This window comes from Pituophis catenifer, unplaced genomic scaffold (assembly GCF_029215685.1).
Source record: "Pituophis catenifer annectens isolate HBS135680 unplaced genomic scaffold, rPitCat1.0.hap2 SCAF_2, whole genome shotgun sequence".
Lineage (NCBI taxonomy): Eukaryota > Metazoa > Chordata > Lepidosauria > Squamata > Colubridae > Pituophis > Pituophis catenifer.
Window position 1 is genome coordinate 196,249,998 of NW_027256882.1, and position 24,298 is coordinate 196,274,295.

The 24,298-nt window shown below is 41.2% G+C and overlaps 1 protein-coding gene across 1 annotated transcript in view; it reads right to left on the minus strand.

The window, feature by feature from the left end:
• Window positions 1-1,573: 1,573 nt before the first annotated feature.
• The window catches only part of MFHAS1 (multifunctional ROCO family signaling regulator 1), a 31,257-nt gene continuing 8,532 nt past the window's right edge, over window positions 1,574-24,298 (minus strand). The window contains exons 2-3 of the mRNA XM_070935400.1: window positions 3,477-3,752; window positions 1,574-1,835 (exon numbers count right to left, since the gene is read on the minus strand). Coding sequence (XP_070791501.1) covers window positions 3,622-3,752 — 131 coding nt within the window. The 3' untranslated portion in view covers window positions 1,574-1,835; window positions 3,477-3,621. The remainder of the gene's footprint in view (window positions 1,836-3,476; window positions 3,753-24,298) is intronic.

Genomic DNA, 24,298 nt, shown 5'->3' on the forward strand with positions numbered 1-24,298 from the left:
GCGAGGGAGGGAGGGAAAGGAAGAACATTTCCAAAAAGAGCTGCTCACAACAAATGGGCCTTTCCTGAAAGGGACTTAAAGAGCATTTAGAATTTATAATCGATATAAAGCTAATCCCAGATTCTGCAATGTTATAATTTTGGCATACTAGACTTTACTCTGCTTTTCCTGCCATCCCATATTGAGGATGGCAAGTAGGTGGAATCAGATTTCAAATTAATTTCCAACCAATCCAAAAGGAATTGCAACACTAGCAGAAACAGACTGAACTGAAGACAAGAAGTAATAAACCTGGGAAAAGTAGATGTACAAATTAAAGATATCTGAATACACAAGAGTATCTTGTGGCATACTAATTTTCTTCAGTACAAGTTAGGAACGATGAAGAAAATATTGTGCCATCAGGTGCATCTTTTGTTTCAAAGTACTAATCTCTAACCAGCAGAATAGGACAAGACCCATGACTGTACACTAGAATTTTTCAGTGGTTGATAATGAGGGAAAGTTCAGATGAAAATCAGTGAGATGGAAGGAGTTCACCTACTTTTCATTTCTAAGTTACCACATCTTAAAAGAACATGGCAAGTAAGAAGAGGTTTGGGAGACTATATATGAAGTTATATATGAGGCTACCATGTTATGTTTGCCTTCACAAATAGCTAGCCTGCACATTCAGGCTTCAAACTTCTCCACTCTGCTAAACTATCTATGTAGGGAGCAAGCCCGTTTATGGCCAAACAGTGAGATGTTTTTTATAAACTGAAAAGAAAAAAAAAAAGAGTGCATTCTCTCTTTTCCCACTTCTTCCTTTTTAGGCTGTTTCTGTGAAAGCAACAGGAACAATTTTGCAGATGTTTACCTTTTGCAAATTTATTTGCAAGGCTACATTAGGTTATTTGGCTGTAGTTATATGAAAATAAACCTAGCTGTTTTGGTTCAGGCCAAAGGAACTCAGCTAGTAGCACTTAACTAAGGCTGGGTAAACTCCAAAATCTGACTTCCTGATAATAATTTATCCAAGAAGTTTTTTCTTCAGTGAAAATTCTGTGATGTAGTGAATTTATATAAGGATCATTCAGACCATTTATGTCATCATGATGACTGTACTTGTGGGTGAAAAGGAAGATTGTTGGTATTTAATAAATTTGACTCCATTAAATCTACATAATTCTGCCCAAGATTATCTCTGTGATATCTCAGACAGTAACTGAGGAACATGTGTACATGTGTACATATTTAAGCTCCCTATATCTCTTGCTGCACTGCTATCCTTGTGCACAAGTAACAGCTAGCGCTATGATTTAATAGACAGTATAATTGGGGTGAAACACACAGGAGAACTAAAAAGGTATCCCACAGACATAATAGAACTCCCCAAGCACCATTCTGACAGTCTGTCTTGGCTTCTAAAGACCATGGAAGAAGTGAATAGATGCTAGACTTCTTGCCTGCTGGAGGGGCCAACTGAAGCTGCCAGTGATAAATTCAACACCTACCTGCACAGAAACCACCAAAGTTAACAACAATTCCTTTTCATTAGATATTTCTTCAGGTACATCTAATGGTACATACATTGAGAAAAAGCTTACATTCGTGAGTCCAAACAAGTGCAAAACACAGGTCAATAGTGTTCTCAGCGAACAATGGTCTTGGTTCTTGTGAGAGCCTTCATACTGCAGGGTAATCAGATTCAACAGTAGATCAGGATGATGATGCTTTCTGTTTCTTCTGAACATATCAGTCCAACCCCAATCGGTGAAAAGGATCAATTCATGTAGATTGCAGATTTGTGTCCACCCCAATGCACAGCCTTCAGCTCACCTGCTCTCATTAATCTGTATGTTAGAAGAAGGCAGAACTGAAGTATCAAGGTTCGTAATGCTTATGGTTCCAAATATATATATATTCAATTACCTTATTGTTGCCCAACCCCCAAATTAAATAAATCTCTGTAATAAAATTAAGGATAACTAAAGAAAACAGACATATTTATTCTTACTAAATCAGATCAACATCTATTAAACTGAGCAACTAATATCAATCAAATCTTGGGTATCTTCAGGAAATCCACACGCAGAGCATAATAAGGATAGCCATTCTCTAATACCCTGGAATAGCCATTCTCTGTACAAAGCTATCATGGTTGATCTGCCTTCTGTGATCCTTAGTGAAGCTAATCCGAAAGAATAACAGAAGGGAGTTGTGGTTCAGTATTACTCCTATGATAAAATCAGTCAGTATTGAATAGCTATTATGATTTTTTTAAAAATACAGCCTCATTCTAAAAGAAAGATGACCCTAATTTAAAACATCATCCTTCCTCCATTCAAAGGGGATTTTATGCTAAAACCAATTTATCTGTGTCCATTATCTTGTTCTGAAGTAGCACAATTGAAAGGAATGAGCTCTTCCATTTTAAATGCAAAGTATTAAAAAAGTTGTCCTTTCAGGAAAATACAGTCCAGTTACACATTTAATATTTGTTTTATTAGAATAATTATAGCAATAGGACAACCTAAAATACTCGTTATCAGCAAAAACTTTGTTCATATTGATAGTCAGACCTGTTCCAGGTAGTTAGTAGAGAAAAATTTATCAGTTAATGTTTAGTTTTAAAAGTATTGGTTCACTAAAGGAATAACTGTATAAGGGGAGACTGGGGTGGTAAACTTTTGAGGGATTACAGACCAAAATTAATGATCATGGCCTTTTTGGGGGTTACAGGAAATCTTTCAAAGACATGATGTCTTGGAAAGAACAAGTTTGAATGTTAATTCCCTCCCTCTTTTTTTCCAGGTATTTAAAGATGGGAACAAGAGCAAAATAGCCCAAAGTAAGGATAATGAAAATCCTTTAAAAATTGACAAAAGGACTGTATACTGGCAGTAACATCCTGAATTGTTCTAGGGGGACCATGGGAGGTTGAGAAGAGAAACAGGAAGAGTTCTCACTTTCTGGAAATGTCCTGCTCCCATTTCCATTCTTATTTTTGGGGGGAAAAATTCCTACCAATCATTTTGGTGCTAAGGTACAGTATCTGAAAGTAGTTGGAACTATAAATGTTACATTGGGATACTATATATGGCCTGTTGGATACTCATCTCCTAACTTAAACTAGTTAAATATGCTTTGGAAGATATTGGGAAGCATCTGCTTAGTTCTGCAATTTTTTACACTAGTATTCTCTAGATACATATACAAATAGGAACTGCTTCCTCTGACACTTCTAACTTATAAAGGTAACTTTGAATTCCTCTCAAAGGATTTACTCCCCAGGCAGTCAATGGTTGCTCAGTTGTTGATAGAATACAAAGTACAGAAAGCATAGAAATACTACAATGTGTACCATAAAGTATAAATTTCAAAAAAAAGAAAATCAAACCACTCATAAAATTCTGATAACCCCCCACCACCATCACCACCTTGATTTAACTGTAGTGTGTTTCCCATTTGCAAAAGAAGCAACCCCACTATACCTTTATTTCCCAAGTTGTGATATTCAGGCCCCATAAATAATTAGATCCATCTCTGGGTGGTACATCTCCAAAAATGCTTAGCAAGGGTTTAAGGGGCATTTGATGTGTCCTTATAATAGGGGCCAAGGCAGGCGACTTCCAGCAGTCACTTGGAACAAGGGCTGATCACTGTTGGAGTAGGGGGATAAACCAAAGCCACATTCACTCGCTCGTTACCATTCTTCGGACAGATGATCTCAGTTACTCCCTCTGGCCTGGGCTGACTTAGCAATTCTCCTGAAATAAAGAGAATAGAGTATGCTAATGTAACAATTTCGCATTTAGCCTCAGGTTTACATTCACAAAGGTGGTAACTTTCCAGGAAGCTATAGGAACATATAGCTGAAATGTAATTGACTAGTTGAAGATGAATATAATAAGAAAACATCACCCAATATAATGACAATATTGATAAAACCAGATGACTAAAGAATTATGAATGTCCTTGATGAAAGTTAATATGCATCATTCATTCTACCTTGACATTAATTAAAGATTTGTAAACTCCAGAGATATTTTCCCTAGTTGTCCATTTTTGCATGAGAAAATACTAGAAAGAGACTGAAATTCAGAAGACACACATATGTGCTCCCTAAGACTAAGGTTTCAATAAATAAACTATAATTAACAGATATGAAAAATACTGGAGGCAGACAAAAATACAAACTCACAACTTTAATCTTTCTCAATATACAGAGATTTCTTAGATATTAAAATATAGTGAATCTGTATGAAGCAACCCCAAATATATGTTTAAGAACAAACTACTAGACTAGATCAAGGTCTATTCATGAAAGTACCGTATATCAGCATTTGGCTATTTATGTTGTACTATGTTACACAAACAAAAAAAGAAGTCTATTTTTACATCTTTCCCACAAATCCCTGGCTGAATAAATAATTTAAGAAACAGTTTTGAACAATACATTAAAAGATTTTAAAGAGTGAAAAATCCATAATAATATTTATCTTCTGATCAGGGAATAACTTACTTGTTTGAGCCTCTGTGGTATTTTATTTTTCATTTTATCTATTCTACATAATTCCACAGCATCACAGAATTTCTGCCACAACAGTAAGAGACACTGGCCACATGAATTAAATAAGCCACATGCAAATGATAAATACATTCAATCATAAATTTGTCAAACTATGAAGACATAATACTTAAACAATTAAACATAATACTTAAACAATCCTCTTGAAATACATATAAAATCAGCCTGTGACTCCATCAACTGACCACTACCGAGTCTTGAAATATTCTGCATTCCCATTTTCCCTTCTGCTCTGGCTTATTATGTTAAATTGGCTTTCCAAATAATCTGAGAATAAAAGCTGAGAGGGTGGATTTGATTTAAATTGAGTTGATTTAAATCACAATTTAAATCATGATTTAAATCACTAGTAAAAAGGCTTGATTTAAATCAACTCGATTTAAATCATAATTTTTAAAGAGCAACTGTCATCTCTGCTACTCCTTTGACCCATTGTTGACTCACCGATAGTCCCAGTGTTGCAGAATATATAGCCTCATGCTACATAACTAAGCTCCATTTCATGCTGAAAAAACAAAATTATTTATGTATCTTAAATAGAAAACTATCTTACAATAGATTTTTACCCCAAAAGTTTATTAAAATAAATTCGATAAAAATCAAAAAAATCCAATTTAAATAAAAAAAATCTGATTTTTTTGATTTTTTTTAAAAAATCATTGATTTTTATCCACCCTGAAAGCTGACAAAATTTAAAAGTAGCAATCCTGCTACAGTGTCTATTCTTGAGGTTATTTAGACGCAGTAAAGCCTGCAATTCCATATTATGGAAGAAAAACCCACATATGGAATCCGGACTCAGGTTCCCACAACTCTCAGCTGTTTTTTTTAAATAAGATGCTATGCAAACTGGATTTCAGAGATGCAAAGATAAGCATGACAGCATACAAACGAAAACCACAGAAATCTTAAGAAAGATAGTTGAAATGAGATTGTGAGTGCCCTGCATGATCTGATATGACTGTGTGTAAAGGCTATTGTGTAAAATAATGTTTAAAGTGCACAATAAATCAAGTAAAACTGTCCAAACAGTCTGTGTTGCACTACTGAAACAGGTAAGGAAATATTCCATAATTATCTTCCGTACTGGCTACAACCATCTTGTTGCTTTCTTTTCTTTCTATTGCAGTTCTTGGTGTCCATGGTGGACCCTTCTGTACAAGTTGAGAATTTCTACATGGGCAGCAAGGCTCAGGTGAGGATACCAATGACATTTCTGAATTGCTCACTGCATCCTTTTTGATTCTTTGATAGCTTATTCAATAACAGAATCACATGTGCTCAAGTAAACAATGTCAAACATTATAGAAACTTCATCTAAATGGAAAAAAATAAAACATTACACTCTTGCTTTACTGAATTAAACCTCAACTGAGTGAGAAAATAGATATGCTTTGCAGAACAGTGTCACAAAGTCATGTTGCCCGAGCAAATTACCGACTTCTGTTCTTCACAAAGTTCAAGGAAAAAAAAGGGAAAGGGCCGTGAGGACCTATAAATGCATTAGTCTTTCTTACTGACAAACTCTCTTCCATTTAGAACATAACTGGAAGGGACGTTGGTCTTACCGTGATACGTTCCTTCTCGTAGTGTGAAATGGGAGGTGCCAGTCTGGGTATTCCTTGCTCTAGCTCTATGTCCTGAGCTGAAAACTTCTGAAGATCCGCCTCCCTGGTGACGTCTCCTCAGTTTTTGCCAGCGAAGCCAAAGCGAATGGTACGCATCTGAAAGATAGAAACAACCTGCTCCACCAGGGGAGCCGGGCCAGGCAGCCACAGACAGGGTGGGGCTGGCACCTCCCATTTCACACTACGAGAAGGAACGTATCACGGTAAGACCAACGTCCCTTCTCCATAGTGTAGAAATGGGAGGTGCCAGTCTGGGATATACCAAAGACTGGCCAGCCCTAAGGGTGGGAACTGTCCTGGGCCGACGACCCCGGATCTTCAAGAACCCGTTGCAGTACTCTTCTCCCAAATGCTGCTTCCGCCGAAGCGAAGGAGTCAAGTCTATAGTGACGGATGAAGGGAGTGGGAGTAGTCCACGTGGCCGCCCTACAGATGTCCTCCACTGACGCCTGAGTAGACCAGGCCGCAGTTGTGGCAGCACTGCGGGTGGAGTGGGCCGTAATCCCCTGAGGCACCGGGAGAGCCTGAAGCTCATATGCAGAAGAGATGCACGTCCTAAGCCAGCGCCCCACCGTGGAAGAGGTCACCCTGTGGCCAAGAGTCGACGGCTGAAAAGAGACAAAAAGAGCCTCCGTCTTTCGGAAAGAAGAGGTCCTAAAAATGTAAATACGGAGGGCCCTCCTCACATCCAAAGTGTGCCAGGTCTGCTCCAAGGCGTGCCTAGGCCGAGGACAGAAGTCTGGCAGGACCAACTCCTGTGCCCGGTGAAACAAGGAGTTGACCTTAGGAAGGAAGGCAGGGTCCAGCCGCAGAACCACCCTGTTGGGGTGAAAAATACACAGGTCTTTCCGCACCGATAAAGCCGCCAACTCCGAGATCCGTCGGGCAGACGTGACGGCCACAAGGAAAGCTACCTTACACGATAGGAGACGGAGACTAGCCTCCCTCAACGGTTCGAAAGGTGCCCTTGTTAACGCATGAAGGACTTTAGCGAGGTCCCAAGTGGGAAAACGGTGAATAGGCGGTGGTTTTAAATTAGCCGCCCCACGCAGAAAAATCTTCACCCTTGGATGGTTAGCGAGGGAACCCTGCTTCCCAAGTGTCAAGACAGTGCCTAGCGCAGCCACCTGTCGCCGTAAAGTGTTAGTGGAAAGTCCCATGTCCAACCCGTCCTGAAGGAACTCGAGCACCTCCACCACAGATGCTGAAGTTGGACTCAAATGTCTAGAGGCACACCACACCGCAAACCTGTTCCACGTGGCCTCGTAAATGCGCGTGGTGGAGGGCCGCCTGGCCGCCTGCATCGTCCTGATGACCCTGGCTGGAAAGTTCTCCCTCCTCAAGAGCCCCCGCTCAACCTCCACACGGCTAACTGAAGTCTCTGCGGGTCCGGGTGCTGCACCGGACCTTGACTGAGGGCGACTCTGTCCGGGGGAATCCGCCAGGGCCTGGCGACCGACAGGTCGACGAGGTCGGCGAACCAAGGCCGCCTGGGCCAGTGCGGGGCCACTAACACCATCTCCGCCCCCTCCAACAACAACTTCCGAATGACGGCTGGGATCAAGGGTAGGGGAGGAAAGGCGTATAGGAGGCCCCTGGGCCACGGGGTCCGCAGAGCGTCCACCCCCGCCGCTCCCAGGGCTGGAAAGCGGGAGAAGAAAAGAGGAAGTTGTGAGTTCGCTGGAGAGGCGAAGAGGTCCACTACCGGGCGACTGAACCGGTCGACTATCTCCGCAAAGAGGTCGGGATGGAGCCTCCATTCCGAGGGGTCCACAGTAGCTCGGCTCAACCAGTCGGCCTCGACGTTGTCCGTCCCGGCGATGTGGTCCGCTGACAGAGACAAAAGGTGAGTCTCTGCCCAAAGGCAAAGGGCCTCCGCCTCTCGCATGAGAGTCTGGGAACGAGTCCCCCCTTGCCTGTTGATATGGGCTTTCGTTGTTGTATTGTCCGTGAGAAGGAGCACATGCTGCCCCCTCACCTGCGGAAGAAAAGTCTGGAGAGACAGACGGGCAGCTCGGAGTTCCAGCCAATTGATCTGGTGAGACATTTCGAGGCGTGACCAGCGGCCCTGGGCCATCTGGGATCCGCAATGACCCCCCCAGCCCAGAAGACTGGCATCTGACGTTACTACCACCCTGTGAGGCTCCCTGAAGTAACACCCCTTCTGGATGGCCTCTGACGTCCACCAGGTCAGGGAACGCAGAACCCGTAACGGAACTTGAACTCTGATCTTGGACGAGCTCGTCCCCGCCTTCTGAAAGGGAAGCAAGAACCACTGTAGTGGTCTTGCATGGAACCTGGCCCAGGGAACAATGTTCAGACAAGATATCATTTTCCCCAGCAGGTGGGATAGTTGGTCTACTCGAACAGTCTGGGACCCCTGAAGGGAATGAATCAGTGCCCTTATACTGTCCTGTCTGTCCGGGGATAGGAAAACCTGCCCCGCTTGCGTGTCTATCAGGGCTCCTAGGTGCACTAACCTTGTGGAAGGTACCAGATGACACTTTGCCAGATTCACCGAAAACCCGTGGTCCCTCAATACCTGTATTGTCGTGGCCAAGTCCTGTTCCGCTCGCTGCTGGGAGGACGCTTGTAGGAGCAGATCGTCGAGGTAGCATTGAATTCTGATGGGAAGAGACCTGAGATATGCCGCCAAGACAGACAGAACCTTGGTAAACGTCCGGGGGGCGGAAGCCAGCCCGAACGGCAGGGCAAGATATTGGTAGTGACGGCCTGAATAGCAAAACCTCAGGTATTGACGATGCTCCGGCCGAATTGGTATGTGGAGGTAAGCTTCGGTCAAATCGATGGAGGCTAAAAGGTCTCCCTCCCTGATTCCCGCCAAGATGGAATGCAGGGAGTGCATTTTGAACCTCCGGTAAACGAGGAACTCGTTCAGACCTCTTAAATTTAGAATTGCCCTCCACCCCCCCGAGGCCTTTGGGATGACAAATAGGATGGAATAGAACCCGCACCCCCTCTGCCCCCGTGGAACTGGCTGAATGGCCCGAATATCCAGCAAATGCTGGATAACCGATTCCATGAGTCCCCGCCTGAACGGGTCTCCAGAAACGGGGCAGGGGAGGAAACGCCTCGGAGGAGGTGAAAGGAATTCGAGGGAGAGCCCTGCTCTTACTGTCTCCCTCACCCAATTGTCTGTTGTTAGGTCGTCCCAGCGGTCTGCAAACAGGCTGAGCCTGCCTCCAAGGGGTTCCAAAGACGGACAGTCACTTAGATCTCCTGGCCCCTCTGCCCCCAGAGCCCCTGAAGGGCTTGTTGGACACCTGTTGGCGACCCCGGGGAAAGGCTGATCTATCTGCCTGGTAAGTAGGTCTAGAGAAGTTAAAGGGCCGTTGCTGACGGGGAAAGCTTGGCCCGGCTCCCCCCTGACGGAAGGAGGGCCGCCTATAGTAAGGGGAGGAGCGGAAATCCGATCGCCTGCTCTGGGACGGGAGGACCTTCCTCTTATCCCTCGTTTCTATGAGTAGGGGATCTAAGGCTCGGCCAAAGAGAAACCCCCCCTCAAAGGGAGCTGAAGCTAACTTCCACTTATTCTTCCCGTCCATTCGCCAATGACGTAGCCAGAGCATACGTCTAGCGGTGACTGACGAGGCCATGGCTCTGGCAGAGAACCTGGCAGCGGCCAAGGTAGCATCCGCTGTGTATTCCGCTGCAGCTAAAATCTTAGAAAGGTCTTGGTGTGCCCGAACATCATCTGGTGCCAAATGGCCTTGTAGCTGGCGGAGCCATCTGACCGACGCTCTGGTGAGGAAGGATGCTGCCGAAGAGGCTCTTACAGCCCAGGCATCCGCCTGGTGCGCGCGACGAAGTGCCGTCTCCTCTCGCCTATCTTCTGCCTTCAAGGCGTCCTCTGCATCAGGTGGTAAAACAGAAGAAGAGGTGAGAGCCGCTACTGGAGTATCCACCCTTGGAACCTCCAACAAGGCAAGCAAGTCCGCATCCACCGTAAACAACTGGTTGTCCAGCCCTGAGGCCCTGGAGGGTAGAGCTGGGGCCGCCCACTGTCTACGGATCATATCCAGAAACATTCCCGGAATAGGAATAGTATCTGCCTCCACCGACTGCTCTGTGAAAAGATAATCATCCTGCTCTCCAGTACCCGAGGTACCAGAGAGTGCTGGGTCAGGGCCCAATCGAGCAGTGGCCCTGGCCTTTGTCAGAAGTGGCTTCAAAAGGGCGGGGTTGAATAAGCCCTTGAAAGCGGGCCTGGGTGGCTGCATCTGATCCCCATCTGAAATCTCTCCCTCCTCCAGACAGTCTTCTACATAGTCAACTAGCTCAGAGGAAGAAGGGGAAACCTGCCCATGGAAGTCATCAGAAGGGGCAATAAAACCCTGGGACTCCTCAGGTCTAAGGGCATACATTTGGGCAAACATCTGTGACTGAAGCTGCATCCCTTCTGCAATGCCCTGCCTAATTGCCTGCTCCACCCAGGACTTCATGGAGTTCTGAACATCCAGCTCCCCCCCTTCATCCTGACGAAGGCCAGCCGCAGTGGGAGTATAGGTGGCTTCAGGGCGTTTGTTGGTCCCAGAAGGCCCTGGAAGCTGAAGGGACTCGGCCTGTATCTCTGGAGACCAAGCCCCGGATGGCCCAGCCAAGGAGGGAGAATGGACAGTCTGAGGAACAGAATCTTCCACAGTCTGAGCTGATGTCTGAGGCACAGGCACAGTGGCTTGAGGGGTGTCAGCAGCCGTATTAATGGCAGCAGCCCTTGCAAATTCTCTGTCCAAGGCACGTTGTCTAACTTGAGCTGTCTTCTCCTCAGCCTTGGAACGCCCAGGGCGAGCTCTAGCCTTGGCCTTAATTTTATTAGCTGCAGCAATGCTGGCAGTTCGAGGCCTAGAAGCCCTGCCCCTGTCAGGTGGAGGAGACCAGGAGCCCTCAGCAGAAAAGGAAGATTGCCTGTCCACATCCCCCATGATAATAAGTCAGTTGGTAATCACAGGAAACCAAAATCCAAAGACTCTGTAAATAGATAACAAAAGAGAGAGACAAATAAATAAATAAATAAATAAAGCCAGGCCTTGAATGAAAACAAAATGGCTCCCGGTTCCAAAATGGCCGCTCTTCAACTGCGACAGTTTAAATAAAGGCCCTCTCTGAAGATTAGAAGCATTATCAGGTCAGGCCGGCCAGCAAACCCGCAGAAAGAAACTACTCTGGGCAGAAATCCACATTCTCCTCTGCCTCACGAGCAGAAAAATAGCAGCGCAGTGCCCAAAGGTTGCCAGGGATCAAGGCCGCCTGGACTAAGTAGCGCCAAAAAATGCGCGGGGACGAAGGCCGCCGCGACTTACAAGCCGCCATTACATCAAAGGCGCAGCGAGGCCCTGGCACCATGCACAAACCCCTCAGCTATTGCCACTTCAAACGAGCTGCAGAGTTCAAATTTGCCAGCCCCCTGCCAGATTCCAGCTTGCAAGGCAGTCACGAGCTTCCGAAATCAAGGAAAGCAAGAAAAACGCCGCTCCGCTCCCCAGCTGACGAGCGGTGATCAAAGGGAGGCCGCGGCAAGCCAAAATGGCGCGCGCGGCTCCCGCGGCTGTTTGGGAAGCCAGAGAGGCTTCTGAAGAGGATCTGGAGGGACCGGGGCGAAAGCCAGCCGGCTAGCCCCTCACAGCCGCCCACAAGCTAGGGGAAGTTGGGGGAGAACAACAGGCACCCCCCCCACGCTCGATCCAGGGACCGGAGAGCCCCTTTGATCAGTACCTTGGAAATCCAGTAAAACAGAAGCTGTGAAGAAAACAGAATCAAATTCCCAAAGAAAGAAAATAAAGAAAGTCCAGGGAAATAATTATTACTATTTTGGCTAGCTCAAAGCTCAGGAGCTAAAAGTTGCAGCCATGAGCTGTGCTGAGCTGAAAAAAACTGAGGAGACGTCACCAGGGAGGCGGATCTTCAGAAGTTTTCAGCTCAGGACATAGAGCTAGAGCAAGGAATACCCAGACTGGCACCTCCCATTTCTACACTATGGAGAATAGCATTCTTTCAAAGGAATGACACACTGCACTGAAAACCTCCCTCTGGCTGCTACAAGCCATTTGATAAACATAAGAGATCATTTTAAAAAATCTCTTAGCGTGTTTTTTTAAGGCAATTGCCAGGGCACTGATCAAACAGGTTGACAAAGGAGGGGCAGTCGTTATCATGAATAAAGTGGATTATATAATAACAGAATAACAGAGTTGCATGGAACCTTGGAAGCCTTCTAGTGCAATCCCCTGCTAAAGCAGGAGACCCTACACCATTTCAGACAAATGGTTGTCCAATCTCTTCTTGAAAATCTCCAGTGATGGAGCACCTACAACTTCCAAAGGCAAGCCATTCCACTGATTAATCATTCTAACTGTCAGGAAAATTCTCCTTAATTCTAGATTGGATTTCTCCTTGATAAATTTTCATTCATTGCTTATCCTGCTTTCAGGTTCTTTGGAGAATAGGGTAATCTCTTCTTCGTGGCAGCCCCTTAGTTATTGGAGGACTCCTATCATGTCACCCCTAGTCCTTCACTTCAATAGAGTAGACATATCTAGTTCCTGCAATCGTTCTTCATATGGTTTAGCCTCCAGTCCTTTAAATCATCTTTGCTGCTTTTTTCTGCACTCTTTCTAGATTGCAGCATAAAACTAATACACCTTTTAGGATAGGATTAGATTAGGATAAAAATACATCTCCAAGGATAATTGCTTAAAAAAAATGCATAATAATGCATGAACAACATAGCTAATAGAATAGAACAGAACAGAACAGAACAGAACAGAACAGAACAGAACAGAACAGAACAGAATTCTTTATTGGCCAAGTGTGATTGGACACACAAGAAATTTGTCTTTGGTGTATATGCTCTCAGTGTACATAAGGAAAATAAAATACATTCATCAAGAATAAAAAGATACACCATTTAGTGATAGTCAAGGTTACTAATAAGCTATCAAATCGTACTAGGAAACAAATAAAAATAATATAAATTGAAAGATACAAGCGACATGGTTATAGTAATAAGTGGGAAGAGATAGATACTAGTAAGGAAGAGAAGAATAATAGTAATACAGTCTTAGTAAATTATTTGACAGTGTTGTGGGAACTAGTTGTTAAGCAGAGTGATGGCATTAGGGCAAAAACTGTCCTCGTGTCTAATTGTCCTGGTGTGCAGTGCTCTACAGTGTCATTTTGAGGGTAGAAGTTGAATCAATTTATGTCCAGGATGTGAGGGGTCTGTAGATATTTACACAACCCTCTTTTTGACTCATGCCGTATACAGACCCTCAATGGAAGGCAGGTTTGTAGCAATTGTTTTTTCTGTAGTTAAGTTTTCTGTAGTCTGGACTACTGCAATGCTCTCTACATGGGGCTTCCCTTGAAGAGAATCTGGAGGCTCCAGCTGGTCCAAAATGCGGCTGCACGGGTGATTATGGGAGCGGCGGGGCGCTCCCATGTAACCCCTCTCCTGCATTGGCTCCCAGTGGTCTTCTGGGTGCGATTCAAGGTGTTGATTAACATCTTTAAAGCGCTCCATGGCTTAGGACCTGGGTACTTACGGGACCCCCTTCTGCTACCGACAGCCTCCCACCGGCCAGTACGCTCCCACAGGGCAGGGCTCCGCGGGGTGCCATCGGTCAGACAATGTCGACTGGCGACCCCCCGGGGGAGAGCCTTCTCAGTGGGGGCTCCTGCCCTCTGGAACGAGCTGCCCCCGGAGGTACGGAGGATCCCGGACTTGCGCACCTTCCACTGTGCCCTGAAGACTTTGTTATTCCAGCAAGCCAGGCTAACCTAATTTTAACGGTTTTAAATTTTAAATTGGATTTTAATGGGATTAAAATCCCATTAAATTGTGAGCCAAAGTATTTAATCTGGTTTTAAATTATTTTATATTTTTATTTATTTATTTTTATATTTATGTATTTGATCATGGCTGTTCACTGCCCTGAGTCCTTCGGGAGAAGGGCGGTATATAAATATAATTAAATAATAAAATAAAATAAATAAAATAGTGCAAGATTCAAATTTAGTCCTGTTGCTATTATGACTGCATAGCCAAAATTCTTTCTGTACTGCAGTAACTCCCATTACCTTATCACTGAAATTTGTCACATAAACTGTTTATTTTCAGATAGCATTTCCAAACTCCAAAATTAAATAAAAATAAATGTAAATAAATCTAAGCACAGTAGTCCTCAACTTATGACAGAGTCCAGAATTTATGTTGTTAAGTGAATCTGACTTTGCTTGTCAGAAGGTAGCAAAAGATGGTCACATGACCCTAGGACACTGCAACCGTCAAAAGTATGAACCACTTATCAAGCATCCGACTGTAAATCATGTGACCATGGGGTTACAACGGTTATAAGTGGGAAAAATGGTCGTAAATCACTTTTTTTCAGTGCCGTAACTTCGAACAGTCACTAAATGAACTGTTGTAAATTGAGGGCTACCTGTAGTTTTAATGACCAAAACGAGTGCCGTGGTAAAGATGCTCACTACGTAGTACCAAATATTTGTCTCCACAAAGAAAAAATATCTGCTGCAAACTCTGTGTGGTGTCAGGAAGAGCATCTGGCCAGTAAACATTCAGCTCCATCCAGTCGCCTTAACTCTACCTCAAATTAAGGGATTATAGGGTCTTGAAAAGGGAAATTTGATGGTAATTCGGGTTGCCATTTTGAGACCACCTGCAGTTTCCCTAAGACTACTAGTGGTCCCAAGACCAGATACATAGAACTAAAGCTTGGCTTCCCTGCCATAAGAGACCTATTTTCTCTTGAAAATGAAGCTAATTGTGAAAGAATTACATAAGAACTAAAGCTGTGGAAAAGATACTTTACCACAAGTATTTCTCCTAAAAAAGTCTATCTGTTCATCAGGATACTTGGAGCTTTCACTAGAGGCCAGTTCTTTGAAGTAAAGAAGAAAGATCTTTAGTGGATTGTTTGCAACCGTGTTTAGTTGTTCACAGAACATTTGCTAGCAGTATTGATTCTCCCTCCTGCACTTCATATTCTACAAATCTGATTTGAAACGTTGGGAAATTCTCTGAAACATCTGGTGGCATTATAAGGAGAGAAAAACAAGGCCAAATCTCATTGCACAATCAGAAGCTCACTTGCATAATATCCAATGTAATTCATTCAGTGTTTCAGTTCCAAAGAAATCTGTTCCTAGAGAACCGCATTAGTGCTTGTCCTAGCTTGTCTTTACATAATGTTATTATTATAGCAAGCTTTTATATCTTGTTTCAACTAAATGTGTTCTCAGCATTTTCTTTTTCTGAGCCAGAACATCTACGGGTTTAATTTTGTATTCCTCTTATGTTCATCAACTGAAGCACTTGCAGTTTAAAAAGAAAATTGAATTGACAAATATGTCTTTTTAACAATTGGTTCATAGGGAAATTCATTATAGTTCAGTTCTCATTAATGTGTTAGATCAGTCTGCACTAAAGCTAACCTACTACATATTTAAGAAAAAATGTCTAACTTCATTCTAGTTGTCTTCACTGCCAATAGAATATTGCCTTCCAATAGCATGCATTCTTCTTATATGTAAAGATATATTTTATTCATTCCTATGAATGATAATTCACTATCCTTTAAAAATATGCCAAAATTTTGTGCTTGCCACACCACATCGCATTTTACAAGGCCACAAATCAGTAGAAATAGTTTCACAATGCAAATAAAAAGGTGACAATTTGAATGTTAGGAAAAAGCACTTCAATATCCAGCACCTGCAAAATAAGATTGCCACAGAAAATATATTTCTTTGTAATTTTATAGATTATCTTTGCCATATTGATTTCCAACATCAACCAACAAGTAACATTTGGAAAGTAAATCAATATATTTGTGAACTTTTTGTGTCTGTAAGTGCAGGTGTAATTTTCATGTTTAAGTCAAGTATTACTAGATATGCATTATTTATTACCCAAATTGATTGCATGCAGCAGCAGCATCATTACTGCTACAAGCTACAGGCATTATTACCAGAGGTTTCAAATCCCGTTGCTACTGGTTCGCTCATGCACGCACGCACGCACAGCACTTCTGAGCATGCGCAGAACCATCCGGGTGGGTGGGCGGAGCCTTCCGCCGCTGCCGCTACCAGTTTGCCTGATCCGGTGCGAACCGGTAGCAACCAACTACTGATTATTACTGAAGATGGACTGAAAAGGAAATGCAGTTGTTAAGATAAAGGAACAGCGGGCAAAAGTACTGGGTTTCTCAGAGAAGGACACAGCTTTTGATTACGCAAAGATCAGGCATTCTTAGCTAAACCTGTCACTTCAACTGATATTCCAAATTGGCTATAAGTTAAGAGAGAATCAGCATTCATACCCTAACTATAGTGTATAACCTCCGAGATCACTGAGGAGTAAGATAGCTTATAATTCCAGAAATTGCACTAAAGACTTATTAGTGCCATTCAAATGAGCTGGGATTATATACAGTAATATATAATTCCTATTCTAACCAGCATAAAGAAAATACAAATGACTCGAAATTATGCAAGGTGTGGTCTAATATATTTGGAAAGGCCAAAAAAAAAAAAATGTTGAACTCAATACACTCTGTTTAAAATAACCATCTCCTATCCTTTTCCTCACCATTTCTACCGAGATGAAACATAGTGAAAGAAGGGAAGAAAATTTCTTACATATTTATACATTCATACATTTTCCAGTTATTACAACATTCTACATATCTGCCTACCATTTTTCCACATATGTTTGACAATTAATGCTGCTACAATTAAATTGTGTTGGCGTCTACTTTTACAGTATATTTGTGATTTTTATGGAGAAATAAGGAAAAAAGAGTAGGAGAAAGTTTCCTTTTTATAGTGTTTACATCCATCCCATTTTTTGCTCATAATAAACTTATTTATTAGGTCTTTAATTATTTAAAGGCAAGAATTTGAGAAGATGCTTAAATAACTGTCAGTTCAGGGTTCTTCAGATAGATCACTTAATGAACATGAGGAGGGGGCTGTCAAATTTGTGGCCCACGGGCCAGATGGATCATGTGCTGGCTATGCCCATGCCCGGTTTAGCAAAGGTGAAAAAAAGTCATGATATGTCATGTGATGATGCCGTGAGAACGCGAGTTGGACACCCCTAGTTTATCCTGCCAGGTACTAGCATGCTATACTGCAACTTCTGAGCAATATAAACTGCTCCAAACAAAATAGGTGCAACTTCCAAAATATCTTATAGAACAGTACAAGTATTCTAAGCCCTGAAAATGGGATAAAAATAGGGTTTTTGACATGAGAGGCACATATGGCTCACTTCTGGTTTAGAGAAGCTCATCTGTTCAGCCACTACCACATCACACTAAACTGTAATGTGGTTTATCTGCTTTTGACATATCCCAATGTGCAAACTCAAGCAATGTGGTTGGTAAATCATAATTTATGCCTTAATCTCATCTGTGAACCAGGCCACTATGGCCATTTAACAAATCATGGTTGAAACAAATAACAGCTTGTCACTTTGTGTAAATTAACGACTTTTAAAGAAAAGCCTCCATTCATTATCTGTATAGGTATATGGAACAAATCAAATTCAAATTTAAAAGATGGAGTACAAAATTAAGAGTAAAAAATGGTCCAAAAGTAATTAAAAAGTAATTTTATTTTCTGATTTGAAGAATATATTTTCAAGAATATATATTTTCAATCTGGCAAGGATTCGATTTTGACTTGGTAGTTTTGGCTTACTATTTCTATTAAGCCCATAGACCATAGTAGTTGGGGCTAATTGAGGTTGTAGACTAAAACATGGGGATGGATTACACATTATAAGATACAGATATAGTAATATCAGTAAGTTATATCATAATGACATAATAAATGCACCCAGAGGTATGTAATGTATATATGTATGTATATATAAACACACATCTTGGATACTATTTCTAACACTTTTTTTTTCCTTTTCCATCACTGGATTCTGTTCCTTTATTTCTATGCTGTAAATTCCTGGAGAAGGACAGATGGTTCACAGGTGAATTGGAAACAGTTCGAGGACTTGATAAGATCAGACTAATTTTAATACAGAACCCATGTTTTAAAAAACTGTCCTCTAAATAACCCAGTCCAAATAAGAGTATCAAATAATTGAAGCATCTTAAATAGGATGTACAGCACCAATTTATTCTTGATGTTAAATATAAAAATAAGCTTTTTAGCAGGCTTCCCCTACATAGTGCACTTTTAGGCTTCCAAATATTCAGGTATTTGTAACCTTTAACTACATACTTGTATGGTACATACAGATTAAAAATTACACACATGAGTATTGACTGCAACTAATTCCAAAATATCTCCTCAAAGAGCAGGCTGTGGCTTCTTAACTGGAAGAATGGTTAGATCTGGTACCATTTATACCATTGTTACCTAGTTGGGTAATAAAATATCTGCAAGGAAACAACCGAGCTCAGAGAGCACCAAGGACCCCACCATTAGATCTGAAGTAGCCTACCAGGAAATTGTGTGGATATTTTGGATTTCAGCTTTCATCAGCTCCAGAATGGTAAAGTATTATGGAACATGTAATCCAAAACATCTATAATTATTTTGCCTATTCTTGAATCCCTGCAAAAAACATTTCTGTTACTATCAGGACTCTGCATTTCTCTGGGAAAGAATAGAGAAGTAATATAAACAGTCACAGTTCCTCATAAAAGCTTTTTAGTAAAGATGTTCATGTGTTCCATTATTCATGGTAAGGATATCAATCTAATGGTTTTCAAATGGATGGCTTAATAACTGTTCAAAAACTGATCAAAATAAACAATTTACTATTATCTTCTCAGATCACAAGTCTACCCTCTATAATCTGTGGTTTCTTGTTTGCATATCACAAGACAAGCTTAGCAACAGGGAGCAAATTTCTTTTAAAATAAGTCTAATTAGAAAAACCCATATATCTATTGGTAATGGCACAAGGATTAGTGATTACACAATTGCGGAAATAAAATCAAAATAACTTCAAATTATCTCTTAGAAAAACTTAACCTATACTGTAATCAATCATACCTCATTCACAATAATGTGGATAAATAATAATATTGATTCACATTAATGGAAGACAAAGTGTGCAGGTACCAACATAGCCCAGGCATCCTCTTTACTGCCACTCTATAATCTTTTCCTTTTAATTTTTTTTTTTTAATAAAAAACCATTATTGTAATGTTTTAAAATTAAATAAGCTGATATACTGCAAAGAAAAACACCATATTTAGCTAAAGGAACGTGTTTTGACTCCACAAAGATCCTATTAGGATAGTTCACATTCTTGTAAATCTTTTTTTCCTGAGTCATCTTGTTCCTTATGATGCAAAGTCTCCTGCAGCAACCATTTTGTGATTGTGCCCACCACATGCTCTCAATATTTCAAATATGCTAGTTGAAACATGTTACCTACTCCTGAGACATTTGATTTGCAACCCATGGAAATAAATGTAAAAGAATGTTATACAATGCTTTTAGCATTCCCCCCCTCCATAAATGAAGACTAGGGTCCTAAGAACTGAGAACCATTTTAGATAAAATTTCCTAGAAGAATTATAGTCCCTGAAATACCATTTTTATGATGATAAGATCAACATTATTAAAAAATTGTATTAATCAATTTATTAATAACAAGGCATTTAATATTTTTCTGTTGAAGTACAATTTGTCTCTGTGAGACCCTTCACAGGATGTCTCTGTTTTATAAAGTCCCTTCCCCAAGCAGCTGCAAAATATTTTTCTCTATTTCACTGTTAGCCTTAGGATGAAACAGCTCGATTCTTGCATTTTGGAGATCAGTTGAACAATTTAATACCAATAACAGAATAACTTTATGGACATATTCATTAGGAAGATAGAGATCCTTATAAAGATAGAATTCATCATTTAAAACTCCAGCAAGCAAGCAAAGTTTCACAGTAGCTTTTCTGTTAGAAAACAGAATGTCTTCTTTTCTGTTGCTTTATGTAAAGATCCAGTTCTGAAACACCACAATTGATGTCAATAATTTCTCTTAGTTTTAATGCTTTTCAGTATTTGCAGCAAAGTAGGAAAGTCCGTTTTGAGTTAAGCTCAACTCCTACCGGCTTCCTGGACAGGCTACGTATGGTTTTTATAGCAACAGTATGGATGTTTTTTGCTGTCTTCCAAGCTGTTTTTTCAACTTCTCCGTCTAACCTACGACTTTGGTTATAGTCATGATATTATCAGGAGTTGTGTTTGATTCAAAGGCATTTTTTACCTTCACCTGTAGCTATATTTTAAACCAGAGGTCTTTAACCCTGGCAACTTTAAGCCTGGAGGACTTCAATTCCCAGAATTCTGGCTTAAAGTTAACAAGGTTGGAGACCCTGGTTTAAAATATACATGCCTGTGGAAAATTAGCCCAACAGAATGAAGACTAAACTGAAACTTTCCTGTCTTCTGATCCTAAGGCTTACTAATAGATCTAACAGATTCCAGTGTGGCTTACTATTTAACATCTTAGTACAAAATATCATTTTAAACAATCTTGTACAAAACCATGTGACAACACACAATTTGAATACAATTAATATTGCATAATGATTTTGTAGGCCAGTTTTGATATGTTGGTACCCAGAACCCTTCAGAAAGGCAAAATTTCATTTTGTGACTGGGGATTGCACTTTTTATGCTATTTTGTTTTTTCAGAGCCAAAGGGATAGGACAGTAATATAATGGTATCATCAGAGGACAGAATTTTCTGTTCCTCAATTCCTTTTCCTATTTTAGTGGTGGATAGGTTTTTTTAAAAGGATATATTACATTATTTTTCACATATTTTTCCACTTTTTTGAAAGCTAGTGCACAATTGAAATAAATGGGGAAATAGCAATTTGTCATCATTTGCCCCCCCATTTTTCAGCAGGGAAGTCTTGGCTATATATGAGCCATTAAAAAGGGAGTTAGAAATATTAAGTAGTGCTCAGAACACAACAGATCAAGGGCAGCTTGTTTTAATACCTTGCTTAACTTTACACTGGAACGAAGATCTCTGCTTCTTACTATCCTAACAAGGTAAAATAGAGATTACCTGGTTTGTTTACTCACTATCACTAACAAAAGGAATTATATGGGAACAGTTGGGTTGCAGGCAGCTTAATTTGCTTCCAATAAGAATTCTGAATTGGAATTCCAGAACTTCAAAACACTGGATCTCAGTGTTTCTTGAACTAATTACTATTAGTTGGATGGGATTAAATTTATACATTTCAAGAGATTCATAACAGGATTTTTTTAGGGCTCTTTTCTACATTTCTGGCAGCGGGCTTTCTTTCAGATGGAGGAGATACTATCACCTGGAACACTGTTGTCCCTGAATTGCTCTGTTTATTTTTATTAGTTGAAGTCATCGATTTACGACCAGAATTGAGCCCAAAATTCCTGTTGTTAAAGTGAGACATTTGGTTCAGTGAGCTTTGCCCCATTTTATGACTTTTCTTGCCACAGTTGTTAACTGAATCACTGCACTTGATAAATTAATAACCTGGTTGTTAAGTGAATCTGGTTTCCCATTGATGGTGCTTGTCAGACGTTCACAAAAGGTGATCACTTGGCCTTGGGACATAGCAAAGGTCATAAATATGAACCAGTTGCCAAGCATCTGAATTTTGATCACATGATCGAGGGGATGCTGCAAAGGTCATAGCTCTGAAAAACAGTCGTAAGTCACATTTTTCAGTGCTACTGTAACTTTGAACAGTCATTAAAAAAACTGTTGTAAGTCAAGAACTACCTGTCTATCTCTGAAAGAAGGCTAAGAGGGGACAACAGTTCACTGATGCAGCCATTGTTGGGGGAATGATGAGCAGGGAAGAGGATTCTTCTCCCCTTTGCTGCCTGCCTTCCCCCACCCCCACAACCAAGCACAAATCTTCAGCTTCCCCTTAGCTTTTGCTGCACCTTTTACCCCATGCTGCTGCAGCATCCAATCCAAGCGCAGATTCTTTCAAATGTGAAGGTAGCTCTGGCTGCTACTGTTGCAAGTGTCAATGGCTTATGATAGTAAACATAGAAAGAAGGGGCAGCAAAGAGAGAAAAAGCAAGGGAGGTAAAGATGGATAGGGGACCGGGAGACAGAAAGGAAAAGGAAGAACGGGGCAGGCAAAAGAGGTTACTAGGGGAAGGTCATTGTGATGGTAGGTGCTGGGTTGCAACACAGGGGTTACCGGTGGGAGTAATGACTGTGTGGAAAGTTTTCCATGATTCCCTTGGAGATGCGGAAACTCAGGTTTGAGGGTAGTGGTTAAGGCATCAGACTAGAAATCACCTTTGACATGAAAACAGCTGGGTGAATTTGGGCCGGTCCCTATCTTTCAGCCTTAGGAAGGAGGCAATGGAAAACCACTTTCGAAATCTTGCCAAGAAAACTGTAGGAATGCGACCAGGCAGTCACCAAAAATCAACACTGACTTAAAGAGGCACTCACTCAGACATTTCCTTGATCCTAAAAACTTGATTACAGGGGAAAGTATGGTCTCTCCAGTCAAAGGAGAAATAGCCATGGAGGCACATTGTAGCTAGATAGGAGGGGGCAATCCTTGCAACAAGTCAATTGGAGCCTTAAAAGTACCCAATCTCCCTCATTCCTATACACAACCCAAAATACTTGCATGAAGAGACCTTAGACTTGTTCTATTTTCTCATGAAAACATTTTTGCTGGATCACCATCTCAAATGCCAGGATAGGGAGATACACGGAAGCTTTCAGAATCAATTATTTAATCTAGAACCAGCAGTTAAAAGGAACTCCCAAAGACTCTAAACTAAATTAGCTTAATGAGCGTCACTTGGAGCCTGTGAAAGTGAATAGTGGTTGGAAAATATTTCAAGGCTGGAATATGTAGGCATTCTTCCTGTACCAGGAAAGCAAGTAGCAATTTCCACACTGTTTCAGGATGAGATAAGAGAGTAATTACTTTTTCAGGATAGCTATATTCCTTGTTTCTTTTAATAATTCACTTTATACAGTAGAGCAGAGAAGGGCATCCTTTGCAAGTTCAGAGACTGCACTTAAGTCTCTCAAGATTTTAGAGGGCCACAAGAGATCATCTACTGATGCAAAAGGATGTCACAAAAGGGATGGTCAAATTTTCTTTGGATTTTAGTTTGGTCTTTCCAGGTGTGTAAAAGTGAAGTTTGGAAAACAGGAAGCTTTGGGAAATAAGTCATTCGGATTTCCGCTCCTACAATCTTATAGGCAACTTCATTGCTGAATTTTAAGTGAACAATTTCAGGGTATTAAGAAGAGATGCAAATGAGACACTGGGATGCTTATATACAGACAGCATATTTCTTTACCAAACCATCAGAGATGTTGTATTCTAGGGAACTGACACATACAGTTACACCTTGAAAATAATGGGTAAAAGTGATCCTGCACATCTCAAATATGATACCTCAGAATACTTTGACATGTGATGATCTCAACTTTGGGATGCTCTTTTGAATGTTCCTTTGTCAGTATGGTTATAGAAACAAAATGCCTATTCAATTAAAAACTAACCATATCTTTGGCTACTGAGATGGGCGGCATATAAATTTAATATATATACCAACCCCCCCACCACACACACACACACACACACCTCCTTTGGGCCTTGCCAAGCCACAGAAGTCTATATTCAGTATTCCATCTTTACCCATGAGTGAGAAGAACCGTACACTGTTGCTTTTCAATGAGAAGGCTCATTCTGGCAATAAATCTCTTAGGAACTTACATGGATAAATAAAGAACAAATAGGGCCCTAAGATAAATGTACAGTCCATCATACAATGGGTGCTCTTTCAATTGTTCTTGAACAATGACTATTAACATATACCTGCAGTTCCATTAGATAATCTCATTTTAATGTGAAATTAAACAAAATCCTAAAAGTTCTATCAACATATTAGGAAGTTCTTAATCTCACTTTTTGCAAACACAGCTGAGAGTGAGAACTGATACATCTTACCATGAATAAGCCCTATGTTCTTGTTTATACAGCTACCAAATGAAGAAATGTGAAATATTAAATGGGATATATTCTCATGAAAAAA